At 45.3% G+C, this 15263-nt stretch overlaps 1 protein-coding gene and 1 long non-coding RNA gene across 2 annotated transcripts in view; one reads left to right on the top strand and one right to left on the bottom strand.

The window, feature by feature from the left end:
- LOC117183983 (uncharacterized) overlaps positions 1-15263 on the top strand; it is an 80570-nt gene that overhangs the window by 54836 nt on the left and 10471 nt on the right. The window lies entirely within an intron of this gene.
- Positions 6592-8984, bottom strand: odd (odd skipped). Its single transcript, XM_033379758.1, has 2 exons — positions 8559-8984; positions 6592-8447 (listed from the first exon to the last, which is right to left on the bottom strand). Exons 1-2 carry the CDS (start codon positions 8629-8631, stop codon positions 7240-7242), a joined length of 1281 nt encoding a protein of 426 aa, XP_033235649.1. The 5' UTR covers positions 8632-8984; the 3' UTR covers positions 6592-7239.

Here is a 15263-nt window from a genome sequence, read left to right as displayed (position 1 = left end):
AGCACGCAGCGGGGTAAAAAATGAAAATGAGAACCTAACTTAAAATCCAAGACTGTCGATGGGATGGATGACGAGGCATCGATCGGGGCCTGATGAGGTCTGACGTTGATGCCGAGGGACACCCCGGTGAGAGCCAGAGAGCGCAATGGACTCGACTCGACTCGAATGCATCCCCAGCAGATCCCAGCCAGAATCCCAGGCCTAGGCCCATGCCCAAGCCTAAGCCCAATCCCGCCTGGGAGTGCATGTCAGAGGCATGTAAACGTGAAGAAACATAATTTGTAGGCACGTACCGTAGGCAAACGCCAACGCCAACGCCAATAAGATTCAGGTTGAGTTGAAGATCGGGGTGGAGGTGGTATGGGAGGCAGTGGAGGCAAAGGTTGAGGTTGTGGCTGGGTGAGGGACATACATATGTAAATGTCGGGGCGTTAAATCGGTGCATAGACGATGATCGGGGTCTAGTCGTCTCTCTTTCTCTCTGACTAACCGTTTATGGATATGAAATATTGTTTCGTCCAGGCCCCAGCCCCGAAGATCATTGTGTGTTCGGGAACTCGGAAGATCTTGTGTGCCATGTGAACTGCTGTTGATGTAGGTGTTCTCTCTCTCTCTCTCTCTCTGTCTCTTTCTGTGTCTCTATAGACCCCAACTCCCTCAAAAAGATTCACATTCTTATGATTAATGATGGTAACTGCGACGGCGGCCCAAGGAATTTCAACATAACTACTTTGTGCCCAGATACAAATCGTTATTACACATTAAATGTTCCCAGTGAGTGGTTAATCAACAGCAGAGGGATCGCTGTTCAGGGTCAGGGTTTGGTCGAGAGCGAGGGCTTGTGGCTGCGATTGGGCCTGGGCCTGGGCTTCATGGGCTTCATGGGGTTCAGTGCGCGGGTGTATGCTTTTGAACCGCTGAACTGCCAGCGTGTAAATCAATTGAAAATAATTTGTTACTTTTAATAATAAGTGAAAGAAGCTGTGCGCATGCGCATGCCCATGGCGAGGAGTACGCCTCGAACGTGGGCCCGAAGCTCTTGCCTCTTTCCGCTTGCCCTTGCCGCTTGGGAACCTGCCCCGGCCAGGTTGTAATTGATCATGTGTTTTGTGTGTGTCTCTCTCTCTCTCTGTGGGAGTGTGTCGGTGTATCGTACGATATGTGAGAGACAAACAAATAAACAAATAAACATTGGAGCTCAGAGACAGCGTTGACTGTTGGGCCATAATCGATGAAATCAATCGATCATGGAGAGAAGTACAGAGCAGGAGCGCAGGCCAGGAGGATGATTCCATCAAGAAAGGACACGGATTTCTCTAAAGGAAGGTACAATCGATATAGGTATCGGAAAATGTGGTAGAAGAATCGGTTCAAAACGATTCAGGAAAGAATGAGAATAAGCCTTATCGCGAATAGCTTTCAAGAGAACCTTATTCCTAACTTAAGATCTATCATATCATTCGTTCCATCTTTAATCCCTCCTAACTACTCCCATGATTCCCGTCATGGTTTTCACTTTTTTGAAACGAGAATTTTTGATGAAAAAAAATCAAAAATGAATGATGAGAGGATGTGAGGATATAACGAGCAGTGGAGCTCTAGCCGCATGTTAGGTGGTCCGTGACTCAAACCCCGGTTCGGTCTTACTCATTTCGAGTCTCGTCTTCCTTTGAATAAAAGCTCTGCGATTGCCTTTGTGCCCAGTGAAGCGCCACATGTCGTCGATTCCTTGTAATCCCCCAATGAGAGATATTCCCAGAGCCCGAGGGATCCTGCTTAGGGGCTGAGGGGTGCTGGGGGGACCCTCTTATAATGTCTTATTTATATCGGATTATGGCTATCACACCATTTTCAAGGGTGTTCGAGTGACCACCATGAGAGTGCCACAATGCCAGCGGGCGCATTAAAATGTCAAAGAACCGAGAATGAAATAATAAAAAATAAAACAGACAGCGGACAACGGTGGAACGGACACCGAAGAACAAGTGAAAAGACGGCAATCTCAGAGCATAACAAACAAAAGAGTTGTCAAGACAGCACAGGTCTCTCTCCCTCTCTCTCTGTCGGCCATGGACGATGGAACCACTAACTAAGGTGTTGCCTGTTGCCGACCATTTCATCTTTATCTGGCCAACACCACAACAACAGGGCATTGGGCGCAATGCCTTGGGGAAACACTATGGTTAACAGCAGCCTCTAAGCCACCACTCTCTCCCTGTGCCTCTCTGGTAATTCAATTAAGTTCTCAATAAGTGATTGGAGGGAGGATGGTGGATGGACTCCGTGGATGTGGACCTCCCATGCCCAAAGGTGTCGTCTAGTCGCTGCCCGCCGCCAATAAAATTGATCGCTCTCTTAGCCAGGTTAGCATTTGTTTTCCCAAACTGATTTGTGCCCGGTGATAAATTCACCAGCCTAATTGACAGTCCCTTGTCAGGGTCTAAGGTCTCAGGCCTAGAGGGTCGGTCTTCTAGGGTTTCGTCTAGGTGGAAGGAGTACCACCAAAGGGTCTAGGTGTCAATTAATGCACTGACTGGAAGATTGAGCCCAACAGATAAGGCAAACCCAACCAGAAGAACCTCAGGCGATTAAATTGTTAGACCAAATCTAAGACAGAACCTGAAACAGAACCCCGAGCAGTTGCTTGCTTTGTTCTGGTTTTTGTTTTTTTGGCTGATATCGAGAAGACGCGTAAGTAAGTTATATTTAAAACACCTTTTTAGGCAAAACAAAAGTGTCAAAATATTCGATAGATAGTGGAGACGACCATAAAAGAAGAAAAACGAACACCCAGCGTGTCTCAGCTAGGTGTGGGGAGGGGTGAAGGGGGGCTCATGTGGTTGGTTGTCTGTTAGTTAGTTCTGTTGTCAAGTACGTATCTCGGTCTCGGAATGTGTATCTCCATCGCCCCCTCCAAGATATATGTCTCGTTCGTCGTTCGTCGTTCGGCTTGTCATCTGGCAAGTGGAAGTAGGTGTCGTCTGGGGGCTCTAAGTAACTACGCGTGTAGTGCAATTAGGCTGCGACACATTGTGACACATGCGACTACTGTGTGTGCCGCAACGCAACCATCGTCAAGTGGGGAGCGATCATAGGCGGCTCTGAAAAGGGGTGGTAGCTATAGGTAGGAAAAGGTGGAGTATGAGTCACTAGAAGATTCTTACACTCTGATGAGTTGTGATTTTTCTGAAGAGTCTTCTATTTAAGATATTTAGGCTTATGCCTATTCATTCAGAGTCCTTAAAAAGTGAAGCATTTGTATTCGTAGATGAAAAAATATTAAATAGAGGTAATGGTATTCCATTGCATATATGAAAACTTTGTTCAGTGATGCTTAATGCATTAGACATCATATATCAATCTTCCCTAAAGACTCCCATATATATCGAACACTTCCCTCATACGAGTATCATTTCACTTGTGATCAAATCACAGTATTCGAATCGTAACGAAAGCAGTGAAGTGGCACGCTCTGCTGTAGTGCCATGGGGCAAAAGGCGTAGCGTCGTCGGCATATCAAACCACCTTCAAAAGCTGACAATCTAGACAATGTACAATTACGAGAGACAAGTTTTGTATCTGTGTTTTTGGGCTTGGCTCACTTGACAACTTGGAAATGGCAGACAGACAGAGTTATGTAGTTATGTGTAGGGTAATGCTGTCATCATCGCCATCAGCGGCTATGAGGGTTTCTGTCAACGGCCATTTAAAGAGTGTCCTCGTTCCGCTTGTACTCGAACTCCCCCTCCAGACAGATCTCCTCGGTAGATCCATTGAATGGAATGGTGACGCTGGTACTCCCCGCTTAAGCTATTGAATGGCGAAAAATCGATTTGCAACGTTTTAATTGGCGAGCAGACGAGGCAACTTCATCGCAGACACATCTACTGGGTGGTCCACCAAGGCCACAAGTGGAGTGCGAACGTGCCCCGAGCTGAACAAGAGTATGTCCTGCCGTCGAGATCCTGCAGCTCATTAAAATTGCATGCTCGGTAGGCAGCCATCAAGCCATCAGTCACCACGGGTGCCAAAAGGCCCAAGACACACAAGGATAGAGAAGGAAATAGCCAAGAGAGAGCCAAGGGGTGCTTCTGTGGCAGTAAATGGCTCACTTTTGGCAGACGTCGTACTGCAGCACGTCCTGCCACTACAATTTACAACGTACCTATAGGATATATTGGATAGGAGGAAATATGTACAGCTTAGATCAGAAAGTGCCAACAGTACGGGGCTAGGGCCACCCTAGTTGCGGAACCGATCCTTTTAATTGTGGCCTAAAAAAGGCACAAACTGACAGCGATAGGGCAGCAGCAGACAAAAGGGACAAAACCCCATACGGACACACATCAATCTGACCAACTCCTTGCAGGATAACAGCTACAGCCTCTGCCTGTCCCATCCCTCTCTGGCGCACAGGAATCTCAGTCTCCGATGTCTTCGATGTCCCGCTGTGACTTTCACAAAATATTTTGGTTGTACGCAGTGCGGATTCGTGCAATTATGGCCTGTTCTGTGGACAGTGTGTGTCGAATGGCAGGACATGACCTGGCCCAGGCCCAGGCCAACTCCTGGTGGTGCTCTGGCACTGGGGACTTCCTGCAGTGAAGTGTTGCAAAACACAGGATGGTATGGCTAGGACAAGTCCAACGGTTGACCAAGATAAGACCCATAGCCCCGGTCTGGATCTTGCTGCGATTTTGGCCAACCCACACTGGCCAAATGCCAGTGCGTAGCCGCAGGATATCTTGAGACATTGAAATGTCTCCTGGGCGTTGCAGGAGGGCGCGTCCAGGATACTTGTCATGGCATCGATCCACACCACACCACACCATAGCACACACCTGAAGAGGGTTGACTTCAATGTAGACATCAATTGGCGAATACGTTTACATTTTGGATGCCAATGGCAATGGCAATCGCAAACAATGCGAAACGGAATCAATTGTACATGGCCATAATGCCCGAGCGAATGCCCCGAGTATGTCATCAAAGTGTAATGGAAATTGAGCAGCAAATGAGGCAGCTGTTGGTGCAACCAGCACGAAGATCCTTAGTACTTGGCATGCGGGCACAGACAGCCAGCCAGCCAGACAGTCAGACAGAAATGACCTCAGGCGTCAATTAAAGACAATCTTATGCTCGATTTGGGACAAAGATCACAATCGAAATATTGGCAGTTCCTGGTAAGGAGCGTGCTAAAAGAAATGGAGTTCCAAACGAAAAAGAATGAGCTGGAAACCTCAGAGGATTGCAATTGTCTTCCCCAGGTTTAGATGCCATTTGGCACGTTCTCTTACTCATGGGACAATTTCAATGGAAGCCACAATGAAAACTAAACCAAAACCTAAACCGAAACCGAAACCGAGACCGAAATAAATGCCATAAATATTTGGACCACACCTCAAAAATATAACAAAAGCAAAACATCAGCAAACCCGAAATCAAATTCAATTCGTTTCGATTTCATAAATTAACTTTTGCGACAGTTTTAACATTGATTTGGTTGCTTCCTTTTATAAGGCGAAACTTCTGCTTACTTAATCGGAATCTTGAAAATTAATAGAGCTGCTTAAAATGCTTCAAACATAAATGTGAATCAAAACTGAGTTGTGCCAATGGTTAATAAATTTTGACAGCTGCTGTTTGATGTTCTTCCCTAGATGGTCATCCAAATTCAATCAAATGAGTTATCGCCGCAGCATGGGAACAAGGTGTGGGAGTAATGCCAAAAAGGAGTTGCAGATAATATAGATACAGATATGATACGATTTAGATTTAGATTTAGAAGATACAGATATACAGACAAGAATAGGTTGGGGAATGCTATGCGGAAGATACAGAATAAGCTGAAAATGCTATGAAATATATTATTGATGTTACTGCAAGTAGATTTTGCATTCAAAAATATAGATTTTCAAAGTCTTTTATTTAAGAAGAAGAAGATACATATACTACAGTTTTCATAAGTAAATGTGAATATAGACTCATTCAAAAGATTTAATACTGGCTAGAAATTGTGCTAAAACAAAGAGTGCATAAACTCGCTTCTATAACCAATAAATTTCTAATATAGTTTTCACCGGAATGACTATATTTCCAATAACTTAAAATATATTTCAGCTTTATCAATTACCAACCCTTCTAAAATCAATTCCATGATGTATACTTTCTTCTGCCGAATAATAAACCACTTCATAGAACCCTGTAGATTAACTTATCTATCAAATGCCATTGCGATTTCCAGACGATCATAAAAAGGAAGCAGAACTTAGGTTTTGGCTAAGTAAATCCCAGAAATTCCCACCGATATTCTCTGAGAATGTACCGCGATAAAGAAAAGACGTTATAAATTTCAGTTGATATTATTTTCCATTTATACATACATATAATCGTATGGTTCTTGTGATAGCTTCATATCATTTTAGGCGCATGCAATGCTAAATTTTTGATACATACATATATATAAAGACTATAGGCGATAATGAGATCGTTGTATCTTTGTGTTAAGTCGCGTTTGATAGGGCAAATTCTTGTATATGTTCATAGATCATATGGGAATCACTACTACAAGAAATAATCATGAGACGTGGCTTGGATTAATGCATTGAACAATCCACGGATTGATTTATTCAAATATAATTGTAAAAGCTATTACGAAAACAGTCTTTCAATAACCAAGAACGGGCTTGAGGTTTGTCTGGGATTAATTTAAATGTTTGATTGATTGATTGTTCTATTGTAACATAACATTTGGTTTACTTAATTGGCTATAAGGTACCATATATTAACTTTAATTAAACTATAGTTACATGATAAAATATATAATTAAATAATAGTTTACAGCGTTGACAGCGAAGTTCGATTCGACTGCATAATGTTTTGGAATTGTTTTTGTAGGAGGCGTGTGTGTTTGCAATACTATTCGTATCTGTATCTGTGTTTGCTTTGGCTTTGGCTAGGACAATGCCGGCATCTATATCTATTCCATATAGAGCCGATTGCACTATTTCTGACTGATAGCATCTCCACTGCTACTTCTACCTCTACTCCTCTCACTGGGTGCGATTGCGGGGTGTGCTGGCGAGGTTGTGGTTTCCTTTTGGCCAGGATTCGAGCTGGACTCTGTGCGAGGTCCGGGCCAGGCATTTCCCATGCCTGGCCGGGGCCAGCTCTGGATGACATGACTCTTAACACAAACCAAAAATTGATTAACTTTCGGCTCGGTCTCCATGCATCTCTCTATCTGCTCATGATTTCGTCGATGGTGAAACCTAGGGTGCGCTTGGGCTTCTCCGTGGTGGTAGACGAGGCGGATGACGACGAGGACAGATCCAGGACGGGCATGTGGTGATGTTGATGATGATGATGGTGGTGGACCAACTGTTCAGGTTGAGGCGAGCTCAATGCCTGTGCTGGTGCCCCACCACTGGAAGGGGATGTGGGTGTAGTTGGTGACGTGGCCTCCTTGCTACTCTGCTCGCTGTGGCTCTGCAGATGGCTCTTGAGGTTCGCCCGCTGGTTGAAGCTTCGCTGGCAGATTGGGCACTTGTGAGGGCCCTCCTCCAAGTGCGTGACCTTGTGGACAGCCAGGGTGCGGGACTGGCAGAAGCCCTTGCCGCAGTCGCTGCACTTAAAGGGCTTGTCCTTGGAGTGGATGTAGCGATGGTCCCGCAGATGATCCTGCCGCCGGAAGGCTTTGCCGCAAATGTCGCAGGAATACGGACGCTCGTCCGTGTGGGTGCGCTCGTGGATGAGGAGGTTGTAGGATTTGGTGAACTGCCGATTGCAGTACTTGCAGATGAACTGCTTCTTTGGTCGGCTGCTGCCGGAGCCAGTGGCTCCTCCCGCTCCCGAGGCACCGCTCAGCTTCATGGTGGGCAGGGCGCCAAAGTGGCGGCCAGCGGCGATGTGGAGACCGTGCAATCCTGCGGGGTATGGCCTCACGCCATGGGGATGATGATGCGGATGCTGGTGTGGGTGGGCCTGGGCGTGGCCGTGGTGCGAGTGGTGGTGTGGGTGGGCATGGGCGTGGGCGTGGTGCGGATGGTGGTGTGCCTGGGCCTGTGCCGCCTGCTGCTGCTGTTGTTGCTGGTAGAGGGCTGCGTTGCGGATCCAGTGATTCATTAGCTGCTGGTGTACTGCAACGGGATCGGCGCTGGCCGCAGCTCCGGCTGCAGCTGCCGCATAAACGGGATAGTGGGGATGTTGTTGCTGCTGTTGCTGCATCTGCAACCAGAGACGATGTTGCTGCTGCTGCTGTTGCTGCTGCTGTTGGTACTGTGCCATGTGCCGCATATGGAGCTGTGTGGCCACCGCCTCATCGGCGGTTGTGGAGTGGTGTCCCCTTCGCAGGGGCTCCTCTGTGGGTGTGTGCGGCGGTGTTAGCATTGGGGAGAGACTGCTCTCGCGCTCCTCTTTAATCACAATGAAATCGTCTTCGGCAAAGTCTGGAAAAAGATCGAAAGAAAGTGATTTTGTTAGATTCGTTCAACTCCAGATACATGTTGGGTGTGTTAGAGTAATCCGTTTTGCCGTCGCTGTTTTTTGCGGATAATTACCTTGTTCTCTGCTGATATTGAGCTCGTCGTCGACGGTTATGTTGCTGATCGGCGAGGCGGAAGTGGAAGACATGGTAATCCCCGTTTGTATTTGGTTTGAACTGATCTCGAAACTTCACTTGTTATTCACTGTAGAATCAATCTACTGTTTGTTCTCTTCGCTTTGCTTTGGTTTCTTTTCTGTTCTGTATTTTCCGTATGTATTTACGTAAATGTATCTTTCACTTGTATCTGGTTGTTCAGTGCGATCTCTTGAATGCGACGTGCCCTCGACAACGTCTCGAAATAAACTGAATTTCGTTGCGAACGCCGCTCTCCGACTCAAACTCGTGTGAATCGTACGAGTGCTATCTCTTTCTATGCCTGTTCATCTCTCTCTTTCTCTCGTATACTCTCTCGCTGGCTCTCTCTCTCTCGCTCTCTCTCTATCTTTCGCGCTGTGTGTGTGCGCGTGTTGAGTGACTTCTGCTGCTGTTGGTGCCTGCCACTACTGCTGCTGCTGGTGCTGCTGCTGCTGCTGCTGTGGATGTATCTGTATCTGAGAGTAGCGCTCGTTAATAACTGAATGCAACTGCGGACTCGTCGACCCGTTTTGAAGGCTCCGCGAGCAGTCGAATGGAATGGAGTGGAGTGGAGAGAGGAGCGAACGCGGACCGACCATCTGGGGTTGAATTTATTTGGAAATGGTAGATACGTCCACGCCTACCCTGCTGCCCAGTCGAGCTCTGGGATTGGCTGGCTGCCGTGCGCTGCTGTATCTGTATCTTTTGTGTCATTGTTGTTGCTATTGTATCTGCGCGTGCACCCAGTGCCTGGCCGGGCCGGGCCGGGCCCCGACTCTGACTCTGACTCTCGTGACGTGACTCTTACTCTGGGACGACTCTGAGTATCCGTCTCCGTGGCAGTAAACAAGCGGAAACTGTTGGCCTGACGGTCGGACGCCCGTTGTTGCTGCTGCTGCTGGCTGCTGCTGCCGCTGCTGCTGTTGCTGCCTCCGTTGCTGCTGGCTGCTGCTGCTGCTTCTGCCGACTGGTGGCAGGCGGCAGTCGTCAGGCAGCCATTGCTGCCCGCATCCTTATTCCAAAAGCAAACCCAAACCAATCCCTGTCCAATCCCACCCAGGCGCATGTGCCAGTCGCAGCTGCATCCCCGCCAGGGAGCCCATCCACATCCTCGTGCCCATCCTCCATCCTCAATCCTCGTCTGTTTTCAACCTTTTTAATGTCGTGCTGGTTCCTCGCCCCAGGATATTGTAATCTATTGTCCCTGTGCTCTGCACTCTGCACTGTTTGTCCGTGTGATTCGTTTTCACTTAAATTTTAATTTGCAATACAAATCACTTTTTTTAACGTTTACACTTTAAAACGGGAATTCAATTAGTGGCATCAAAGAGACTCACTTTTGGGCCAAAATAATGAGGGGATTGATGATTACTCTGATTCCCATTTCCCCAAAAATTGAATATGGAAAACATATTTGCAATGGCAAAAGGGATAAACGGATTTCCCAGAGGATATTTAAGCAATCAATTTGCCGTATGATGGAATAATGATAGAACTTTCGAACTTTTCCCATCAAAAGTGACTCCCTATTTGGGTGAACTTTTACCCAGCCACAAACTGAAATGTATTCCAGGCATTGCCAATTGCCTTTAATGAGTTTCGCATTCGAAATGCTTCATGCTACTCAATTGTTTCTCCAAATGAGCTATAATTGAATCGAGAGACAAGCAGGTGCAATTTATGGATAGCAGTGAAAGGTGAAAATTTTAAGGGTATTTAAGCGCGAACACTAAGAAAAGATACACCTGAATGTGGTTGGCCTACAGAAAATAGTTCGACGATGATTCCATGTTGTTTAGGTGAAGATACATATACAGACTTAAATATTCGAAATAAATCTCATTATAAATAGTCTTTTTCATTACACAATCTTTACACAAAAACTAAAAGGCCAAGTGACGATCATCAAATTGAATCCTAATTCCTATTTTGGATTTCCCACACATTAAAAAATATTTCAAAATTTCCAACCAACAAATTATGGATATTCTTATCCCATTATCTCCTGCTTCCGAATTCCCTGCAGTACATCCCCTCGAATTTGACTTGTCGACTTGTCTTTCCCACAGCGTTTCCGTACTGGATCTCCGGCTAAGCCATGAACCAAGCAAAACAAAACGAAAAGAGACATTTCCCATTGATAGGTTTTACCCACTTAAGCACAGACTCAACGTAGGACCAGGATCAGGATCAGCATCAGGACTAAGCCCATTGCGACACACTCCGTCACAGACTCTGGACTCTGGGATTGACTTTTCTTAGTCGCGTGATCCTCTGGACGAAAGCCAATTAAACAATATTTAGACAACAGGCTCAATAAACTTTCCCATCATCAAACATGGCTGAATCAATAGCCGCATCCTGCGAGTGAAGGATTTCCCCATGGCCAGATCAAATCTGTATTCTATCCATCACCATACATATGCACTAAACGACGAGTATGTGCGATGGGATGTGTGCCGTACCGTCGGATTCGTGGGCAGCTTTAGCGTTTGGCAATTGTCGCCGCTGTTGACACGGGGCAAACAGTCGGCGAACTTTTCCATTTCAAAGTGACAGGGACGGAGGGACGGACAGACGGTGAACGGTGACTCCTCCTCTGTGACGGTGACTCTTCCACCGACTGACTCTCTGACTCTCCGACTCTTTGCTTTTGGAGTCGCGCGCAGTAATTAACATCATGTCATAAGTGTACAAAGGCAAATAAATAAATAAATAGATAGATAAACACACAAACAGAGTGGAACCGGAGACACACATGAAAGACCCAGACCGAATATTTCCCAGCGTACATTCCCATATGATATATGGCGTGGCACTGACTTCCTGCTATTGCTGTTTGTTGTTATCAACACATGGCCAAAAAGGATTAGGATTCAGCTAACACACATGTTCCTGTATTTGCATATAGGAAGGAGACCAGAGCTAGAGCCGCATCCTCGAATTCATCTTCATACATCCATCACGGAAACGGAAACAATCCAGAGACATACGCGGAGAGAGAGAGAGCTCCTTAAAGACCATAAAAAAAGATGGGAAGGCGAAGGCCAAGGACCTGCACTAATAAAGAAGTCATTGGCTGGGCCATAAAGCCATAAAAAACTATAAAACTGGCCCTCTGCTCGACATTAGTAGCCTGCCATTGTATCTCGACCTCGTCCTCTGCGAAAAATTGGAGGAAAAAAAATGTAGAGCGTAAAAAATATAACAACGAGAGCAAAAAATCACAAAATCATCATAAAACCGAAAAATGACAACTTACTTACCATAAAAATCTGGCAAACACTTCGCAGAAGATGCCACAGAAAGACCCTCGGGTCTCCATAGCTCTGCCTCTGACTTTCTGGACTCTGACCCGGTTTTTAGCAATATTTTGTGCATTTTTTTGTTTTGTTTTGTTTTTTTTGTATGTTTTTTCGTTAGGGCCATGCATATTTTATGATATTTTTTCATGTTTCCACGAAAAAAATTAGATTTTTTAGGCCAAAAATGTCGCTGCATTGTTAGCGTCAGTGTCAGTTGCTGTTGCAGTCACTGTCTATGGGCAATAATTGTAAAATGACTTTTTAGTGGCCCATATGGGTCAGGGGTTTCGATTTTCGTTTTTCGCTCTTCGCTTTTTTCCACAAAATCGACTTTTTGTGAGTCAAGGCAACAAATTGGAAAAACTAAGAATATTGTACGTACTGATATTTTTGATGACCTTCGTTGCTTGGAATACACTTTTTTTCTTTTGAATCAGACCTCTTTAAGCTACTGGGATCTTTACTTCATCTTCTAAGAAAGCATTGCACTTGCCAAGTAAAAACTTAAGAAAATGGTTGCTGGGGACAAATACAGTAAAACTTAAATGATTTTCCTCTGAGTTAAATTACTTTTAAAAACTACTTAATTGAAACTTCAACTTAATTGAAACTAGTCCAATAATCGTTTTCACAAAAAATAGAGCAGCAGAAATATTTTTTTCCCAGCATTTTTCAAGGTAACTCCCTGAAGATCTATGATTTAGCCTTGAACATAACATTTCTCTATGAGTCAAACTTCCTTAAGCTACTGACATCTTAGTTTATCTTCCAAGAAACCAAGAATCAATGCCATCTCTAGAAGTTTTTATTTCCCTCCCATAATGGATTTCCTGCAGATGGGTGGGGTTAAAGTTAAATCCAACATCATTTTCTCATACATCAAGTCGAAAAGATAGACAGAGAGAGATGAAGATAGAGAGAGAGAGAGAGCGAGAGCGAAAGATCTTGTAAGAAGGCAAAAACTTGGTTCAAGGCTTAGTCTCGAAAGCAATTTGCAATTTCATGGCAAAACGGAAAGAGAGAAAGCCTCTGAAGGAGAAGGAAGGCAGAAGGTCCAATGAGGTAGAAGAAAAAACAATTTGAGTTATTGAAAATGCTTCCAATGAACTGCTGAACACAACACCGATTTCCCAGCAACGCCAAAAAGTTGCAAAAATTGTTCCACGCCAGTCCTTGAGATTCGCATTATAATTAGGTAAATATGGGCATTATACGATCAGAAGTCAAGGCCTGGGTGCAGTACGGGTGCATGCTGCATTGTTGCGATTTGAATTGCTTGCGAAAAGTATCTAAACACACCATAAACGCGTCACGCCCGCGACTCCTTTCGGGCCAGGCCAATGCGAAGAGTATCGCGGATGGGCCATAAACGGGCGGGCGGGCGAATCGGCCAAGGACAAGGCAACCATAAGTTGCCACGACCAAAACCAAAACATTCGGTCCTCTACGACCCCTTCGAAAAAGGGGTGTAATCTTTACCAGCGTAATTAAAGGGGTGTTGATGCCCAACCCAGGTAGCCCTGGCCAGCCCTTGCCAGCCCTTCTCCTGCAATCCTCTCCTGTCCTGTCCCTGGGTTATGGTTATGACCAAATCCTGGAACTAACCCTAAATGTTCTCCTTAGGGTTCGCTCCTTTTGGCTTGCCTTCATTGTCTTTCACCTTGCGGTGGGCGCGACGCACTTTTACTCCTTCCTCGGCTTCTACTTCTACTCCGCTCTATTCCTTCTGCTCACCGGACCCGCTCACGCACGACCATAGTACGGGGAAATCGGAGAAACTCTCGCTCGAACAAAAGGAGTAGCCCAAGGATTAGTGAACTTCGCAAAAGGCACTTCTCTTCAGGTCTGTGTATTTGTGTGTGTGTGGCCTTGCCAAAAGGAGTCACTACGCATATCTTCTCAAAGTGTGTACACATGTACATATCCTCGATGTTTCGTGTGTTGCGAATCCCAGGAAGGGTTACGGTTTTAGTTCAGGGAAGGGTTGTACTTTATTTGTTAAAATAATTAGATTAATCCTTTGAGAGTTGACTTTTCTGGTCATATTAGTGCTGCGAGAGGCTACTCCCCCATACACACTATTTCCTGTAGCGAATCAAAAGGGTTTTTCGGTTTGGTTTGGTTTGAGATTCGTTACCCCCGAAAGGATTGCAGTTTATTTGCTAAAATAATTAGATTAATCCTTTGACTTGGAGGAAAACACTTTAATCCCACAATGAGTCTTCTTCAATGGCATGAAGAGGTGGTTCAAATGGAATGGGAATTTTCTTTTTTGGAAACTTACTTTTTATTGAATCAACTTCAAATTGTACAGTTTTTGGGAAAGCCAATGATGATAGAGTTAATGATATTTTCATCATGAAATTTTTAACATGATTCTTTAAAGACTTACCTTTATCTGAGATGTTCTATTCGGTTTTGGTATCAAGGTATCAAACTCATCTTCTAATTCGACTTAACATACCGTACTCTTACGGATTGGGAAACCAGGTTTCGGGAAATCGACAAATTCTCTTTGTGCAGTGAAATTTTCTTCCCGATTTTCATAGTGTTCTTTAGTAAATTTTATATCTTATATTTTCCATTCAAATTATGTGGAATCAGTGTTTTATTTTCTTTGGTATGCTATGTTTTCGCACCGTTGTTGGAACTCACAGTAAGATATTTAGATCTCAACAAAGACCCGACCCAAATGGAGGCTCCTCCCACTTTTATATCTCCTTTTGGTGGACTGTTGGCTACCTTATGTGTGTGGTAGTACACCCCACATGGGGGGAGGCGGTCGCTTGGGAGCTTATCGAGCCCAGCGTCAGTCACCACATCATCAGCCTAGCAGTCGAGTGCTGTTTGCTGTCAGATCGTAAACGGAACCAACCCCGTATTTTGATAAGGGACACGAAAATGTCGCAAAAACAGAATGAGTTGGTAAAAAATCTAATGATAAAAAAAACGGCACACTGGGCCCCAGGTCAAGAGGGGAGGAGGATTGTTTGGGGGGAAGGGTGAAGCGATGACAACTGGGCGACAACACCTTTACGATGCCGGAGACGGACACAGAGACGTAGCCGGAGCCGGAGCCGGAGACCGAGTCACAGGGCGAGCGAGCGGGTGGCTTTGATTTTAGCCGCCGCGCTTGTCATAAACATCGTCCGAGAGGGCCGCCGACCGCCGACTTTCATATTTTGCCGTCTGTTTCTCTTTTTTCCATTTATTTATTCCTTTTATGCTTTATTTGCGTTTGTGATTTAGCAATATGGCGGATGGGAAGGCTGTGCTGTGCTGTGTGGCAGTGCATGTGGATGTGGATGGCTGGCTATATAGCCATCTATATGGTGGTT

This window comes from Drosophila pseudoobscura, chromosome 4 (assembly GCF_009870125.1).
Source record: "Drosophila pseudoobscura strain MV-25-SWS-2005 chromosome 4, UCI_Dpse_MV25, whole genome shotgun sequence".
Taxonomy (NCBI): Eukaryota; Metazoa; Arthropoda; class Insecta; order Diptera; family Drosophilidae; genus Drosophila; species Drosophila pseudoobscura.
The sequence above is the reverse complement of the archived record's forward strand: the minus strand, read 5'-3'. Positions and strand labels throughout refer to the sequence as shown.

Coding starts and splice junctions, on each gene's coding strand:
- odd (XM_033379758.1), bottom strand. CDS start 8,631: ATGTCTTCCACTTCCGCCTCGCCGATCAGCAACATAACCGTCGACGAC. Junction 8,448..8,558: donor CAATATCAGCAGAGAACAAG/GTAATTATCCGC, acceptor ATCTTTTTCCAG/ACTTTGCCGAAGACGATTTC.